At 33.3% G+C, this 16,429-nt stretch overlaps 1 protein-coding gene across 1 annotated transcript; it reads left to right on the forward strand.

Annotated features, from left to right (window-relative positions):
• The first annotated feature begins 9,428 nt into the window (after positions 1-9,428).
• On the forward strand, positions 9,429-10,741 carry LOC146531693 (uncharacterized). Its single transcript, XM_085198765.1, has one exon. It carries the CDS (start codon positions 9,640-9,642, stop codon positions 10,393-10,395), a length of 756 nt encoding a protein of 251 aa, XP_085054891.1. The 5' UTR covers positions 9,429-9,639; the 3' UTR covers positions 10,396-10,741.
• The last annotated feature ends 5,688 nt before the right edge of the window (positions 10,742-16,429 follow it).

Here is a 16,429-nt window from a genome sequence, read left to right on the forward strand (position 1 = left end):
ATTTTTATAATTTATTTATTTATTAGCTTCACGCTCTATCCTTCGCGAGGTAGTAAGAGATAACGGAGCGTGAAACGTTACGGGCTCTATATATCTCTATCGCCTTGTCCACTGTCATCAACCTAGAGCTTGATATGGTAAAAGCGGTCCATCTCCTTATGAAACTACGGTTATGTTAAGTAACTGTGTTTAAAAACGTTCGATAAAGCCTCGTCAAGAAAACAATTTCAAAACTTAGGTATTATTAAAAACCGTGAAAACGTAACTAAATATATACTAGAGCAAAGACAAAATCCATTTATCCTCAATTTTCAAAGCGAAACAGTAATAGAGTCGAAAAATATAAGGAGATTACAGTGACAGTCTCGACAAAGTGAATTTCTGCTGAAATAAACTTCTGAGGCCAGTTTTTTCCACTCAAATAGCAAGAGATATATACAGAGAAAACGTAATAAGCGACGGTAACAAATGTTTGCAAAGATCACGAAGCTCGGCGGAAATAAACATGCAATTACTTGGGTTGACTAATTTTGATGACTTTTCTATGAAGAATATTTAGATATGTAAATATACTTTCTTAGGGAAAATTATTTTATAAGGTAAATATAAATATTTATGACATCTACTAACCCGCCTCAGCCTCAGTTTTATAATTTGGATTATTTATTAATTTATATTATAATTTTATACTGTGAGTTTAGTTCTAAGCGATTATCATCAAATATATATGGAATTTTAATACAGGTAAAATCAATATACATATACATATATTACAAATAATATCGTCGATAAATATTTTTTTATATTTAATCACCAATATCAATAAGAGAACTAAATACAACAAAATTTACCAATTGTTTCATATGCATAATTTGATAAGCATTTTAATTATAAAAAAACCAACATTTATTTACCGTAACAATTGAAGATAAAAGATCCTCCATTTTACACTGAGTCTTATCTAAATTGAAAATCTTCTAGAGTGGCATCCCGCTTGCTCCGAAGCATATATTTATTGCTATCGTTATTAACGAGAACAATAAAATTTGTATAGCTATATTATGTAACTATATACAATTATTAACTAATAAAAATGACTACAAACAACGTAAACTAAAAACTAAAAAATAATTTTCTCATACAATACCATCGTCAGAAATCAAAGCTAGTTTTAAAATTAAAAAAAACGTCAAAATTGGTGCACCCAGTTAAAATTTCTGAGGTAACAAACAAAAAAAAACAATCGAATTGATAACCTCCTTTTCTCACAGAAGTCGATAAAAAATGTTAGCGTTCTGTATTTCTCCTACATATAAACTACTAGCGGGCGCACGCAGCTTCGCTTGCTTATTTAGGAGTGAATTCTAATAAACCACGAAACATGTGTTCAATTAAATATTTTTGAGAGTCTAAATTTCAAATTTTATAAAAATTGGTGGCGATTTAAAGATTTTTCCATACAAACTTTCAACCCTTTATTTACACCCTTAGGGGAAGAATTCTAGAAAACCATGAAACATGTGTTCAATTAAATACTTTTAAGAGTCTGAATTTAAAATTTTATAAAAATTGGTGCCGATTAAAAAAAATCGATACAAACTTTTAACCCCTTATCTGCACCCTTAGCGGGAGAATTCTAGAAAATTATGAAACATATATTCAATTAAATACTTTTAAAAATCTAAATTTCAAATTTTATAAAAATCGGTGACGATTTAAAGATTTTTCCATACAAACTTTCAACCCCTTATTTGCACCCTTAGGGGGAGAATTCTAGAAAACGATGAAACACGTGTTCAATTAAATACTTTTAAAAATCTAAATTTCAAATTTTATAAAAATGGGTGCCGATTTAAATTTTTTTCCATACAAACTTTGAACCCCTATTTCACCCCTTTAGGGTTAAAATTTTTCAAAATTCCTTCTTAGTGGATGTCCAGATAACGAAAGTAAACTTTTGTCCAAATTTAACGTTTCTACTATCAGCGGTTACGGCTGTGCGTGCGTCTTACCTCAGTCAGTGAGGACAACTCCTTTTATATACATATATAGATAAGTGTGCCAAATTTCATCTTCCTTCGTCCGCGCAATTTTCATAAAAAGGGGTCCAAAGTTTTTGCTTTACGTATTAATATAGTCCTAATAATATATGAATTATATTATCTTCTCACAGTATTCGGCATATAGCAGTGAAGATAGGATCAATGTAATGTGTAATGTAATATTTTAGTTAAATTAAACTAAAATATTCCATTCTCCGTCTTGAAAGAGCAGTAAAATTAAAACAATTATTTTCCCCCCGTGGGATTTGAATATGTAGTCACCAATTCTACTAATTTGATACGTAGGTGGTATAATAAGTCTGTGACAGTATAACGGGACATGAGAAATGTTAGATCTTAATGTATGAAAGTGGAATATTACCAATCTAAATAATTCGTTTGGACTTCCTCGCTCTGTTCACGCTTATATGATATTACATCATTGTTCTGGAATGAGCTTTTACTGCGATATGTTGCTTCTTATGTAAATTGGAATTTAAAAATTTATTAATATCGTTGTTGAATTTAAATATATGACTTACACAAAAGTAAGTATAATATCAAATATTTGTATTTATAAAAACATGAATATAGAGACAAATATTCATTTAAAAATGAATAAACCTTTCAAAGTAATACCAATTCATTTAGAACTTTAGACTGGTTAAAGATGGCTGTGATTTCGCAATGCAAAATATCTTACGCGCGATATAAAAATAGCGATATATTGTTGAGACAATCCCAAAATATATCTCTGAGGCTAGCTAATGAAGAAGCCTAATTACTTATACATATAATTGAATTGTAGTTTCTATGGGAGATAAATCAGGAAAACTGTTACTGGTGACATTTATCAACGTTATAGAACTCAAAACAATGATTTTAAAAAATTTCACTATTTTTATTTGGTAAGCTTATTTACTAATTAACACTAACTTTATACATTTAACAACGCCTAAATTAAAAAGTTTGGAACTTCATTTTCACAAGCGGAGTTGTTTTTTTAATTTAAAGTTAGTGCAGTACTAAACTGACTGAATTAAGGCGCAAAGTTGGGATCGTGTCAAAAACTTTAACGGCCATTGTATATACGTGAAAGCCGAAAGGGTCACACCTAAACAAAGAAAAAACGGAATTACTCAGTTTTATTATTGTTTTTTTATCTTCACACGAATAGCGGGGTAGGCAGAAGGAACTTGGGAATCCTAGTGTTAAAATACATCAATCCTCATTAAGACACTTCTGTTCTCCAATTTCCGCCTAATTGTCGTGGAGTGGAGAGTCGTAGCTCAACGCCGCGCTATGCCTGGTTACCAGAGGGTGGAATAATACACGTTGACGAAAAAAAGAAAATACCACGTCTTATATTAATTTATCAAATTAATATAACAGAAAATAATGGTTTTTAAATAAAGCTTTTCTATATTTCCATAATATTGATATTAACTACAAGTGATCAAAATCGTATGCTAGAAAATAGTTTCGTCAATATTATGGAAATATTAACGTTATATTTCTTAGTTCGTTAAGTAAAAAGCTAAACAAATATAGTTATATAATTAACTTAACAATGCAATTCAACTATCCTTATTTATGATAATACAGCTTTATAATTTATTCTTCAAACAGAAATTCCAGTCCATTTACTCTACTTTAGCACTTTGGTTCGACGGAGGGAAAGAAATGCTTTTAATAAAAGTAATTTCGGAACAAATTTACTCGATATACCCAGGATAAAGGATGAATAATAATTATGGAGGGTTGCCAGTGTAATTTGTTTAAGTTCCTTTCTGAGGATAAACGGCGCGCCGAACAATTATTATTATTCAAATATCGATAAATTTATTTTTGCTCTGAGTATTTATTTTTTTATTACTAGCAGCCCGCAAGCAACTACATCCGCTCAAACAGTACGGTTACTTACTACTTATTATGTGATTACAGAATGTTATATTTCAACCTTTCGGGAATTTGTTTTTGTGCGCAAATTTTTCTAACAGATACCTATAAATTTTCATTATTTTATTTGTATTGCAAGTTTTTAGTAAAGCCTTGTAACCTAATATTAGTTCTGTAAAACTTAAAAGGCCATTACAGTCAGCTTGCTCACAAACTTTTTCATCTCTACCTAGTCGATTCTAGAGCAGTTTGACTGCGCAGTGAAAATAATCGCAGTAGTAAAGTACAATCGTCAACTGGCCGAGTGCCAGAAACACAAACACGGTATGGTAGGTTACAGCGCGATAGAATTAACAATTTAACCTTTCGTCGACAGTTCGTACGTTACAGACAAACAAATAGAATACAATCGACAGGTATTGTTTAACTTTCATATTATCTGGCCATACTTTTTATTGTAACTAATTGTCATTAGTTTCCAGGTTGTTTGTTATATTATATTTCATAACACGAACATGTACATCTACGAGGCGAAGCACGGTGTTGAGTCCCGCTTTAATTTAAGTAAGAAGCCTTCTAATGATGACGAATAAATTATATTTTTATTATATTTTCTGTATGATAAATGGTATTCTATGTACATTATTTTATTTATTTAAACTTTAATGCCACGAAGAGTGGATGATATGCTGCGGGTACATGTACCTACTAGGAACTAAGTTAAGCCTCAAGGTAGGTACCGATCATTACGTGTACTTACCGTAACATGTACATGTGGGAAGTCATAATTATAATATATGTCTGGATATTTCACACAACAATAATTCAACAGTTCTCCTCACTATATATTTTAAAAATATTAAAATTCACTCATTCGTTCGACGTGCTCAAACGTAGCATGCACGTAGCAGCACGTTCTTCTTCATTCACACCGTGACATTATCGCTAGTACCTACCATAAAACAGCTTTAATAAATGTTTTAAATTCCATCAATTCAAATACAATACACAAAATTCCATTTTAATATTCACAATAGCATAAAACTACGTCGAGCTAGTAAAAAGTGAGCAAACACCGACCGCCATCATTCAAATGGCCTCATTTCCATGATGCACCCCAGTCCCCAACCACTCTTAAGATAAATTGCAATTTAGTTTTTTGTTCACGATGTAATATGAAATATGTTATAGAAATATTACTTACACTAAGAAAAAGATAATAGCTCTAAGGATTTCACAATGACATTGTTAAAAATAAATCAAAACTTTATATAGATAACAACACTTACGCGTCTTATCAGTAGAACATAATATAACAAAAATACTAATTAGTAGTAGTGCAATATAATATGTCAATAAATATAATAACCATTAAAAAAAACAAGGGAAAGAACGACGAGTTTTGATACAATCACCTAAAAAAAGGTAACTTTTGTTTCTTAATTTCATTTTGTTAAAATGTTAATAGTTATGAGAAAAATACAATCACATTTAACTTTCTGCCAGACGCCGGAAAGATGGAATTTATTCAATTCCACCAATCGACGAATTTTCATGAAAATTCATATTTTAATTATTTTAAAGGAGATAACGAACTCTGTGAATATTGGTCTGAGTTCTGGACTTTAACGAGATTACAATAGACCGCCTCTATAATCAGATTTACTGTAACCCTCTTACATAAATATTAAATACTTGCCTTAAAATTTGAAAGTAAATTTTAAATGTAGTACATTGTGTAATTCCTATAAAATTTATTAATTCATCGTAAATTCAAAGATGAAGTAGATAATAACTTTGGATCGTTTTGGATTTTTTGCATTTTTTAACCATAAATTATGGAAAAACTAAAACATATTGTCAGTTGAACAATCACTACAATATAAAACAAGTACATGATAAGATATTTGGATAGAGCTAAAGTAATAATAGGTGTCATTAGTTTACAGAAAGGCAAACATATTTGTTATTAATATAAATATTTAAAGTTATGTGTATAATATGTTGAGACAATCACGGCGCAGAGGCACAAGGCTGTTGCAACACGACGGTTGTCGGTTCGATCCCCACTCGAGGGAATGAATTATTTTTTATTAATATTTATATGTTCGTTCTGGCACCAAGGCTTTTAAAGCATTGGGTTCCGCCACTCAACAAGCTATGTCTCCAGAATTTGGCGGAAAATGGGGGACTACGGAGTATTTTAACACTCCCTCTGTCTATCCTGCTACGTGTGCGATACAGCATGAAGCTGATTTTTTAAACTTTATTATCATAAAATAGTTACTTACCGCAAAACGCAGCCACTATTAAAACTTTCATTATCACGTTTTGGTGCACTGTACTCATTATATAATATCTGTGGTAGCACCTCACAAGCACATCTGTCAAACTAATGACATATTAACATAAATAAAATAATCACAAAAATATTTTTCTTCTCTTCATTTTAAATAGCACGTACTATAGAAAACACGAAAATATAGAAAAGAGTTTAGTTAAAGAATCGCGGTCAGAATAAGTATTTTCAGTCAAAAATTTGCAACAAATATATAATGTTGTTGACAAGCGCGTTGTTTACGAGTTACCGCCGTCCCTATTCCATCAGAAGCCAGAGAGAATATCGAGGAGCGAGTCGTGCTTCCCGCTCTGGGTCCGTTTGCCGAGTGTCATGGGTTTTCCCGCTAGGCGCTAGGGCAACGTCATGCGCGGTGCGATCTCTTCAAAGGGTCCTCAAATTTTTAAAATTTAATAAAACGTGATCCAAATTCCAGTTAATTATTATTCCTAAGTTAAAAGTTTCAAATAAAATTGATTATATTAATTGAAATGTTTGATTTGATTTAATTTTAACCTTTACACGATCTTGACGTAAATTATTTTGACAGATGGACTGACGTACAAGATTCCTATATTTTTTTTTATATGTAAGCACAGAGCAATAAACACACCCTCAGTGCCTTTATCGGCAATCAAAATGTTCGTACAGACACAATCCAATTATAGGACACTACGACCGGACGAGAGCGAGGAGAGTCGTTGACGCCGCCGCGGCCGCGCTCTGAGAATATCATTCTGATAGTTACTATGTGATAAAATGTTATTTATTGCGAATCATATACTTCTCACTATATTATTACTGTGACACAATAAAATTGTTCATATCCAATTTTATTTAAATAACAAAGTTGTTTATATCCAATAATATATGTAGATTTGTGTTTCTTTATTTCCTTGACTGACTGACGTGACTTGTTGTGGTTCCCCACTGGAGTAAATGAAATATTTATTTAAATTTATATTTCCATTACTTCGCTCTGGTGTAGAGGCAAAGCGCGCGGTGTTAAGTTCTGCAACTCAACACGTAATGCCTCCAGAATTCGGCGGGGAGTGGGGAATGGAGTATCTTTATACTATGTTCCCTCTGCGTTCTCTGCCGCGTGAGGGATACAGCGTGAAGGTGATTAAAAGTTTATTCAGTTGAACGTTAACACGTTACACCTACTACTGGTACTACTGGTATATCTTCATTACTACTACACTACTGGGACTACTGGTATATCTTCATTTTCTTTTGTATTGGATATTCCATTGATTTAAAAAGGCTATATAATATCACATATTTTTTGTGTAGCCCATAGAGGGTTACATCGAACTCTGGTCAGAATTATCTCAAGCACTAGATTGTGTCTTTCAATACGACAGACCACGCGGGCAAAGCCCCAGGTAAAACTAGTTTTATATAATATATTTATGATTCTATTAAATATACGTGTATTATTTTATAAAGCTTTATCATATCTGAATGCGAATAGAAATGCATACAAGTAGGTATTTAATTTAGCAGTTCATTCATAATTTTCTATATTTATACTCGTTATAATGGGTGGTAGAGGCCTCTATGAATCTTATAGCGTTTTTCAACCTGGTGAACTTTTATATGTCTTTGTGCCCGTGCCGGCTAGCGGGGCCTTCATTTTGCAATTAGCACATTTTACACAAGATTCGTACAAAGAACTCGCTTTTACAAAATCCTCTTTTACATTATACTTGATTTATGACAAAGGCATAGTCTGTAACATTATTATTATTTCTATTTTGGATTGCCTTTTATGTTCACTGCTTAACATTTAATGCCTCGAATCTAAACGAAAAGAGGATAACGTAGAAAACATATTAATATAATTGAAATATATAACACTATTATAAAATACACCAAAAATAACTCAAATTTTGACGTCATATTACAGCAGAGCAGTATAAGCGTATAAAATGTACCCCAGACTATAATCACATTTTAAAAATTAATGGGTTAAGTGCTTACATCTTGGCGTCCTTCCAAATTATCCTGCAGGCGTAGGTACTTGTGCTCGCGTGTAACTTTCATATTCTTATCTCAACTTTAACTTTCCATAGTTCTTCATATTCTTGAATATTTAATATGTAATCATGTAATAAGCATGCCAACGAGATGCAATTTTTTTTTCTTATTTTGTTTTTCTGAAGGTTTTCCGCAATTCTACTAATCTAATCTACTAGCAACCCGTTTGCGCTGTAGACGCGACAGGTTGTGACTTCAATTCCCATCTAAGGAAATAAAATATTTAATATTTTCATATCCTCGCTCTAATAACGAGATAAAGCGCGGCGTTAAGTTCTGCCACTCAACACGCAATGAGCCAAGAATTCGGGGGGAAAATGAGAAACGGAAGTGTCTTGATAGGAACGGAGTATCTTAACACTAGGTTTCCAAGTTCCCTCTGTATATCCTGCTATGCACGGGATACAGCGTAAGCTAGAGAAAAACATTATTTTATTGTAAATTATTGAAATGTACTTTGATTAATAATTAAACAACAGTCATTTCTCTGAGTGAATTTATCATAACACATATCGCATCATCTAATCTAGCATAAAACATCCATATTAAATTTGTTAGAAAAGAAAAGAATGCGGCTGTACCTACACAAAATCTTCTCATATCCCACATTGAACCGGTACAAAAGGAAAGATTTCGAAACGCTTGCGGTCGACGAGGAAAATTTCAAATACGAAGGAGCCTGCCAGACATGAAATTACAGCCTTTGGGATTATGCGTTTGCTTGAGAATGTTATAAAGTAGATTATTTTCTGTTTTGCTTTGTTCGTGGAATATGACTTAACTTAATGGTTATAATTTTCTTGTTTCATTTATTTCGCGAGTATAATTGCAGCAGAGAAGACCTAGTGTCTAGATACTCTGATCTCTGCTTTTCGAATTTGAAACATTGCGTGTTATTTAGGGGAACTTAACGTCGCAATTGGTCTCACCAGAATGGGGAGATAAATAAAACATTTCCCTGAGTGGAGATATAACCCACAATTATGCGTATTTTAAAAATATATTAAGCATATTATAATAGGTGATCCTCGATCATTTTAATGAAAAGTGGAATATGACTTTTTTTTTTTTTTTTTTTTTTTTTTTTTTTTTTTTTTTTCTTTTTCTGAGGGTAGGTGCCAAAAAGTAAATACGTTTTTAAAGTTGCTCCCAAATCATTTTCTTTTAAAAATAGTTAAAGCAAATTATAAGTGAAAGGTGTTATGTATAAGTGATGTATTAACAGTCACCAACCTGCCAGCAGTTATTCGTGCAATAATTTCTACACCAAAACTTTTTATCCATAATCACTAGTCTTTTAAACTCAATTACATCAACATGGAAGCTATTAAGCAATCAATACAAGAACTGTCACTACACTTCAATTCGCAAATGGCTGACTTTCAGCAAAATTTGAGTTCTGCGCTTCCTGCGGCAAGCCCCACTTCCCACATTGCAGCTCAATTTAGTGCATTTCGATCTTTTGTATTGAGTGCACTGGAGGGGCTTCAGCTGCAGGTAAATATACTGTCAAAACACTTAGACCTTCTTGACTTGCGGACCAGAAAGAAGATACTGTTGGTGCATGGTGTGCCCGAGGAGAGAAGTACAGCTGATTCTGCCATTGCGGTGAAGGTCCTGTCCAAACATCTGAAGTTACCTGATCTGGAGCTGGGTGACATTAGCAGATGTCAGCGCCTGGGTACCGTAACATCTGATAAGCCAAGACCCATACTTGTAAAATTCCGAGAGTTATCTATGCGAAATCAAATATGGTATGCTAAAACCAATTTGAAAAATACAGGCATCACTTTATCGGAATTCCTCACTAAATCCAGGCACGAGACTTTCATGGCAGCCCGAAAACGTTTTGGCATAAATAAATGTTGGACGAAGGAGGGCTACATCATTGTCATTGGGCCAGATGGGAAGCGCCATACTATTTCCACATGCAGTGAGCTAGACAATATCCACGACGCGGCTGGGGCTCAACCTCTTAAAGCACCTATGGCGAGCTCAAGTGCTAGTGATTCTAAGACAAAGCCAGTTCCTCAGGTTACACGAATGAAGAGGATCGTAAACTCGAAGAAGTAAACAACTTCCTTAATGCATTAGTTTGTTCAATTAATGTTGATAAAATACTTTTAACCTTATATCTAATAACTTATGAGCTAGTGTCCTATAAATCACTAATATATTCACTAAAATGTACAATTTACCCACAACTTAAATCATTAATATATCCACTAAAATATATAATTTACCCACAATTTTAAAACGTAATATTAAGTGTTGTAATGTTTACTTCTTGTTACTGTTATTTTGACAGGCTTATTGACACTTAATCTGTCAATGGCCGGAACTGTCTTAAACGTTTCTTTTCACGATAACTCTTAGATTACGGACTTAGTTGTATTTATCGTGTTTTATCTCTTTTTTTCAAAATTCAAGTTTTATTTCAAAAAAAAAAAAATTGTTATTGTAAGTGATTATTTGTTTATTTTATTTTTTATTTTTTTTTTTTACTTTTCTGTAAAAGTGAATGCTGGCAGGCGTGCGTTGCAAGCTTATTAATTTTATTATTGTTTTGCTAAGTTTTAATATAATATAGTATATAACTAATTTTATCACTAATATTTATTTTGCTAATTTATTTATTTATTTGGACATAAATATATTATATAGCTCTTATAATTATTATCATTAACATTCTGCATATACACACATTTTATATATTTATTATCTTATTCATTTTTACTTGATTATTATATTTTGGTACTGCACTATGTTCAACAACGCTAACTCAAACAGTGATACCTCCGATAATGATATATTTTGTCAGTCTACATCGTTATCATCAGATTCTAGTTTCCATAGCACTTCCGCGCCGCTAAGCACTGTTTTGGGCACGACTTTTGTGAACTCTGCCAAGCACTTCAACGTGGTGCATATCAATGCACAAAGTGTTCCCGCTCATTATCCTGATCTCCTAGCTTCCTTCGATGCCAAAAACGTTCACGCGATCCTAGTTTCCGAAACTTTCCTAAAACCTTCCTTACCATCCACATCCTATGCTTTACCCGGCTTCCATCTTATTCGTAATGACCGTACAGGGAAAGGCGGTGGTGGAGTTGCTATCTACTTACGCAGCCACATCCCTTTTTCTATTCTCGACAAATCTCCTACACTGTACTCAAATACTTCTGAGCATATTTTTATTGAAGTGTTATTTGGCACACTAAAACTATTACTTGGTGTACTTTACAGCCCTTAACTTCATATAAATTTTTTTGACACCTTTGAAACTTTACTAGATAAGTATGTTCCAGGTGTTGATCACACCATCATAATGGGAGATTTTAATACTTGTCTAATTAAAAATGACTGGCGTGCTACTCGATTACAAAATATTATTAAAAGTGCTAATCTTAATCTTCTACCCACTAACGCTACCCACTTCTTTCCTAATACCGCTCCGTCACAATTAGACTTAATGATCGTTTCGTCGAATGAGCAAGTCGCTACTTATGGTCAGTTGTGTGCAGAAGCGTTCTCATATCACGATCTCATATATATGAGTTATAAAATTCGTACACCCAAAATTAAACCTACTATAATCATGCGTAGAAGCTTTAAAAATTTTAACAACGAAGCTTTCTTAGAAGATCTAGATAATATAGATTGGGAGAGTGTATTAAATGCTCCAACTGTTAATGAAAAAATTATTATATTTAACTCTCTTTTAACTGAGCTTTTTGACCTGCACGCTCCACTTCGACCAATAAAACTCAAGCACCTTCCTGCCCCCTGGTTAACGGAAGATATTAAAAAACTTATGGTAAAACGTAACTCGGCTAAATCGAAGTACAAGAGAAATCCTACTGAGGAAAACCTTAACAGGTTCAAAATACTACGGAACCGATGTAACAAAACTTGCAGGGATGCTCAGCGCACTTTTATTTATAATTCTATCGAAAATTGCAATTCTGCTAGTATTTGGAAATTCCTTGACTCAATGGGTATTGGACGCTCACGAAAAACTACCGCGTTAGGCGATAGAACGGATATCAACGAAATGAATAAGCACTTCGCGAATGTCAACTTATTAAGTCAAAATGTTAAAATTAATACTATTAAGTCTATTCCTTCAATCTCTGGTCCTTCTCCCTTTCATTTCACTTCTATTTCTCCTGACGAAGTGAAGAAGCATGTTCTTGCCATTAAGTCCGATGCTATTGGCAGTGATCGAATCAGTCGGAAAATGATTCTTTTAACCATGAAGACTGTACTTCCTATCCTGTGCCATATTTTCAACTATTCCCTTTCCTCAAATACTTTCCCTGATATCTGGTGCCAGGCGATAGTTGTTCCTATACCTAAAGTGTCTAGCCCCACTTCCTTTACAGACTATCGCCCGATATCTATCCTCCCGTTCCTGTCCAAAATACTAGAACGTATAGTCCATAAACAACTCTCCTCCTTCCTTACCAAAAATCATATCCTATCTCCCTTCCAGTCTGGTTTCCGCCCTGGTCACAGCACTGTCACTGCGCTCAATAAGGTCAATGATGATATAAGATATGGAATCGATAACCAACAAGTCACTATTCTCGCTCTCCTAGACTTTTCTAACGCTTTTAATACAGTAGATTTCGAAATCCTTTAGCTGTTCTAAAGTCTATTAATATTTCATCAGAGGCTACTGCATGGTTTTATTCCTATCTACATGATCGAGAGCAGTACATTCGTTTAAATGAAAAACTGTCAACTGTTTGCCGCCTTAATGCTGGTGTTCCCCAGGGTGGCGTACTTTCTCCTTTACTTTTCTCCATCTTCATAAACTCCGTCACCAAGCTTTTATCCTTGCCTTTTCACTTATACGCTGATGACTTACAGATTTATACAACCACGGACGTTCAAGACATTGCGAGGGCTATTAGTCTAATTAATTCCAACCTGCTAACAATTAGTACCTGGAGCAAGTCTTACGGTTTATCTATAAATCCTAAAAAGTCTCAAGTGTGTATTCTCGGCAATCCTAGACAACTATCCAAGATCTATTTTCCTTCCCTTCCTCCTACAGTCTTCGACACCTGTAACTTGAAATACTGTTGCACTGTCAAAAATCTAGGTATCATGGTGGACAGCAAACTCTCCTGGGCTCCTCAAGTTTCTGAGTTGAGCCGCAAGTTGTACTGCGCTATAGGTAGGTTAAAAAGATGGAAAAATATTCTGCCAATCAAAACCAAAATAACCCTAGCCCACTCACTTTTGCTACCTATCCTAGATTATGCAGACACCTGTTACCTGGATTTATCGCAGCAACTACTTAACAAGTTGGAACGCCTCCAAAACCTGGTTATTAGATTCATTTTCGGACTGAAAAAGTTCGATCATGTCAGTGAGTATCGTACTAGACTTGGCTGGCTTCCTATTAAAGACCGTCGAAATCTTCACACTCTTTCTCTTCTCTACTCTATCCTCTTCCACCCTGAAACTCCAACCTACCTTAAGCAGCGTTTTTCCTTTCTCGGTTCCGACTCCCGTCTTACACTAAGTCTCCGCTCCCAAAAAGATAATAAGCTGGACATACCTTTGTGCCGTACTCGTTGTTACAGTGAATCGTTCACGGTGCAAGCAGCGAAACTATGGAATGCCCTACCACGTACTATCAGGCAGTCTAAGTCTAAGAAAGCATTCAAATATAAAGTAAAAAACTATTATCTTCAATTGTAGTGTATCATTATTATATATTTACTAATATTTATATATATGATTTATTATATTTATGTATTATACTCTATTTATTTATTTATTTATTTTATATATTTCTAGTATATATATTTATGTTATGTGTGTTGTATATATCGTTTTTAATTCTCGTGTATTGACATAATAATAATAATTTTTTTTTTTTTTTTTTTTTCCCACGCACTATGCCCGCACCCCTATCTATCTATTCCTACAATTCGGTTGCCTGGAAGAGATCACTTTTAGTGATAAGGCCGCCTTTTTCACATTTTATTATTATTATTATTTTTTTTTAAGCTATTGTAAATTTTAATTTTGCTATGTATTATGGTGTGAAATAAAGAGTTTTATTATTATTATTATTATAATTCTTAAAGTATATTAATAAAATGATAACGTTATCTGAAACGGGACGCGAACGGAAATCTTCCTCCGATTGTGTAATCAAGTTTATTTTGTTAAATATAAATATATAAAAATTGCAAAATAACCCATATTGCAAGAAAACAGGACACTTTTCAACAAATTTAATCGTCGTCCCAAGGAGTCCTATCCAATTTAAATGTATCTCGATTGTTAACCCTAAAATATTATTGTTTCTTTTTTATGTACCTACGTACACAAGCAGGTTTTTAATTTTTATAATTTTCATTCATTTTCATACATTGAAAGATTTTTTTAAATAAATTATTAATAAACGTACCAACCTATATGAAACAACACGTGGAAGTAATCAAATAAAACGAATTAAAGTTATATTATGAGTACAGCCTACTTAAGTACTAAACCCAGTGCCAAATTATAGCGATTTCAAATGTCATCAGAAGTTTTCATAAGCAATAAAGAAATCCACAAATATGATAAATGCGGGTCGTTAAGGCCGTGGTCGCGCAGGGGCACAAGAGTGTGACTGTAACGCGACGGTTGTGGGTTCGATGCCCACTCGAGGAAATAAATAATTATTTATTAATATTTTAGGTACTTCGCTCTGGTGTCGACGCGAAGCGCGGCGTTGAGTTCCTCCACTCAACACATTGCTTGTGATTGCCTCCAGAATTCGATGGAAAGTAGGTAACGGAGTGTCTCAACAGTAGGTTTTGCCTGCTTACTCTGATATGTGCGAGATATAGCGTGAAGCTGGTTTTATTCCTAAAAAATCTTTTTAAAACCAAGTTTTTATTTAAATTGTAAGTTGTAACAAAATGAAAATAATAATTGTAAAATGTAACGCATATCAAAAACTGAGAATTAAAACTGAATATATTTCTAGCGCGAGCTTGCAAGATATCACACACACGAACTAACACGGCAATTAAATGAAAGCTTGTAATAATACTATATTGAGACTGAGTTGATCTACTTATATATTTTTATATATTAGTACCAAGAAAACGAGTACTAGAAGGATACACGAGAAGGATATACTCCTAGTATATACTTGTTATTCATTTTTTTATTTGGGGTAGTAAAAATATTTACTTTAATTTATTACTAAGATTGTATAACTTTATAGCTTTTATTTTGAAAGTCGAATGCTTTTGAGATAATAAATCAACAAAATGTATTATTCATATATGTTATTGCATACGTTACCATAGAGATGCTGAAAAGAAGATCCTGAAATGGTCGTTGGTTCATATTTATGTTTGGTAGATTATTTAACACAAAATAGTACGATAAAGTGATATTATAGTATACTAGCGGACGTGCGCAGCTTCGCTTGCGTATTTAAGGGTGAATTCTAATAACCCCTGAAACATGTGTTCAATGAAATATTTTTAAGAGTCTAAATTTCAAATTTTATAAAAATCGGTGGCGATTTAAGAATTTTCCCATACAAACTTTCAACCCCTTATTTGCACCCTTAGGGGGTGAATTCTAGAAAACCATGAAACATGTGTTTAATTATACACGTTTAAGAGTCTGAATTTCAAATTTTATAAAAATTGATGACGATTTAAAAAAAACCTATACAAACTTTCAACCCCTTATTTGCACCCTTAGGGAGAGAATTCTAGAAAACGATGAAACACGTGTTCAATTAAATACTTTTAAAAATCTAAATTTCAAATTTTATAAAAATCGGTGTCGATTTAATTTTTTTTCTTTACAAACTTTGAACCCCTATTTCACCCCTTTAGGGTTAAAATTTTTCAAAATCCCTTCTTAGTGGATGTCCAGATTACGAAAGTAAACTTTTGTCCAAATTTAACGTTTCTACGCGCAGCGGTTACGGCTGTGCGTGCGTCTTACCTCAGTCAGTGAGGACAAGTCCTTTTTATATATATAGATTACTAGCGACCCTCTTGCGGCTTCGCCCGCTTTTACTACTGGATTATTCATATAATGTATGTTTGCAAAGCACTTAAGATAATGT

This window comes from Heliconius melpomene, chromosome 15 (genome assembly GCF_056956725.1).
Source record: "Heliconius melpomene rosina isolate 202511_hmr_F chromosome 15, ASM5695672v1, whole genome shotgun sequence".
Lineage (NCBI taxonomy): Eukaryota > Metazoa > Arthropoda > Insecta > Lepidoptera > Nymphalidae > Heliconius > Heliconius melpomene.

Bases quoted from the DNA above. Each gene is read 5' to 3' on its own strand.
- LOC146531693 (XM_085198765.1), top strand. From the start codon at position 9,640: ATGGAAGCTATTAAGCAATCAATACAAGAACTGTCACTACACTTCAAT.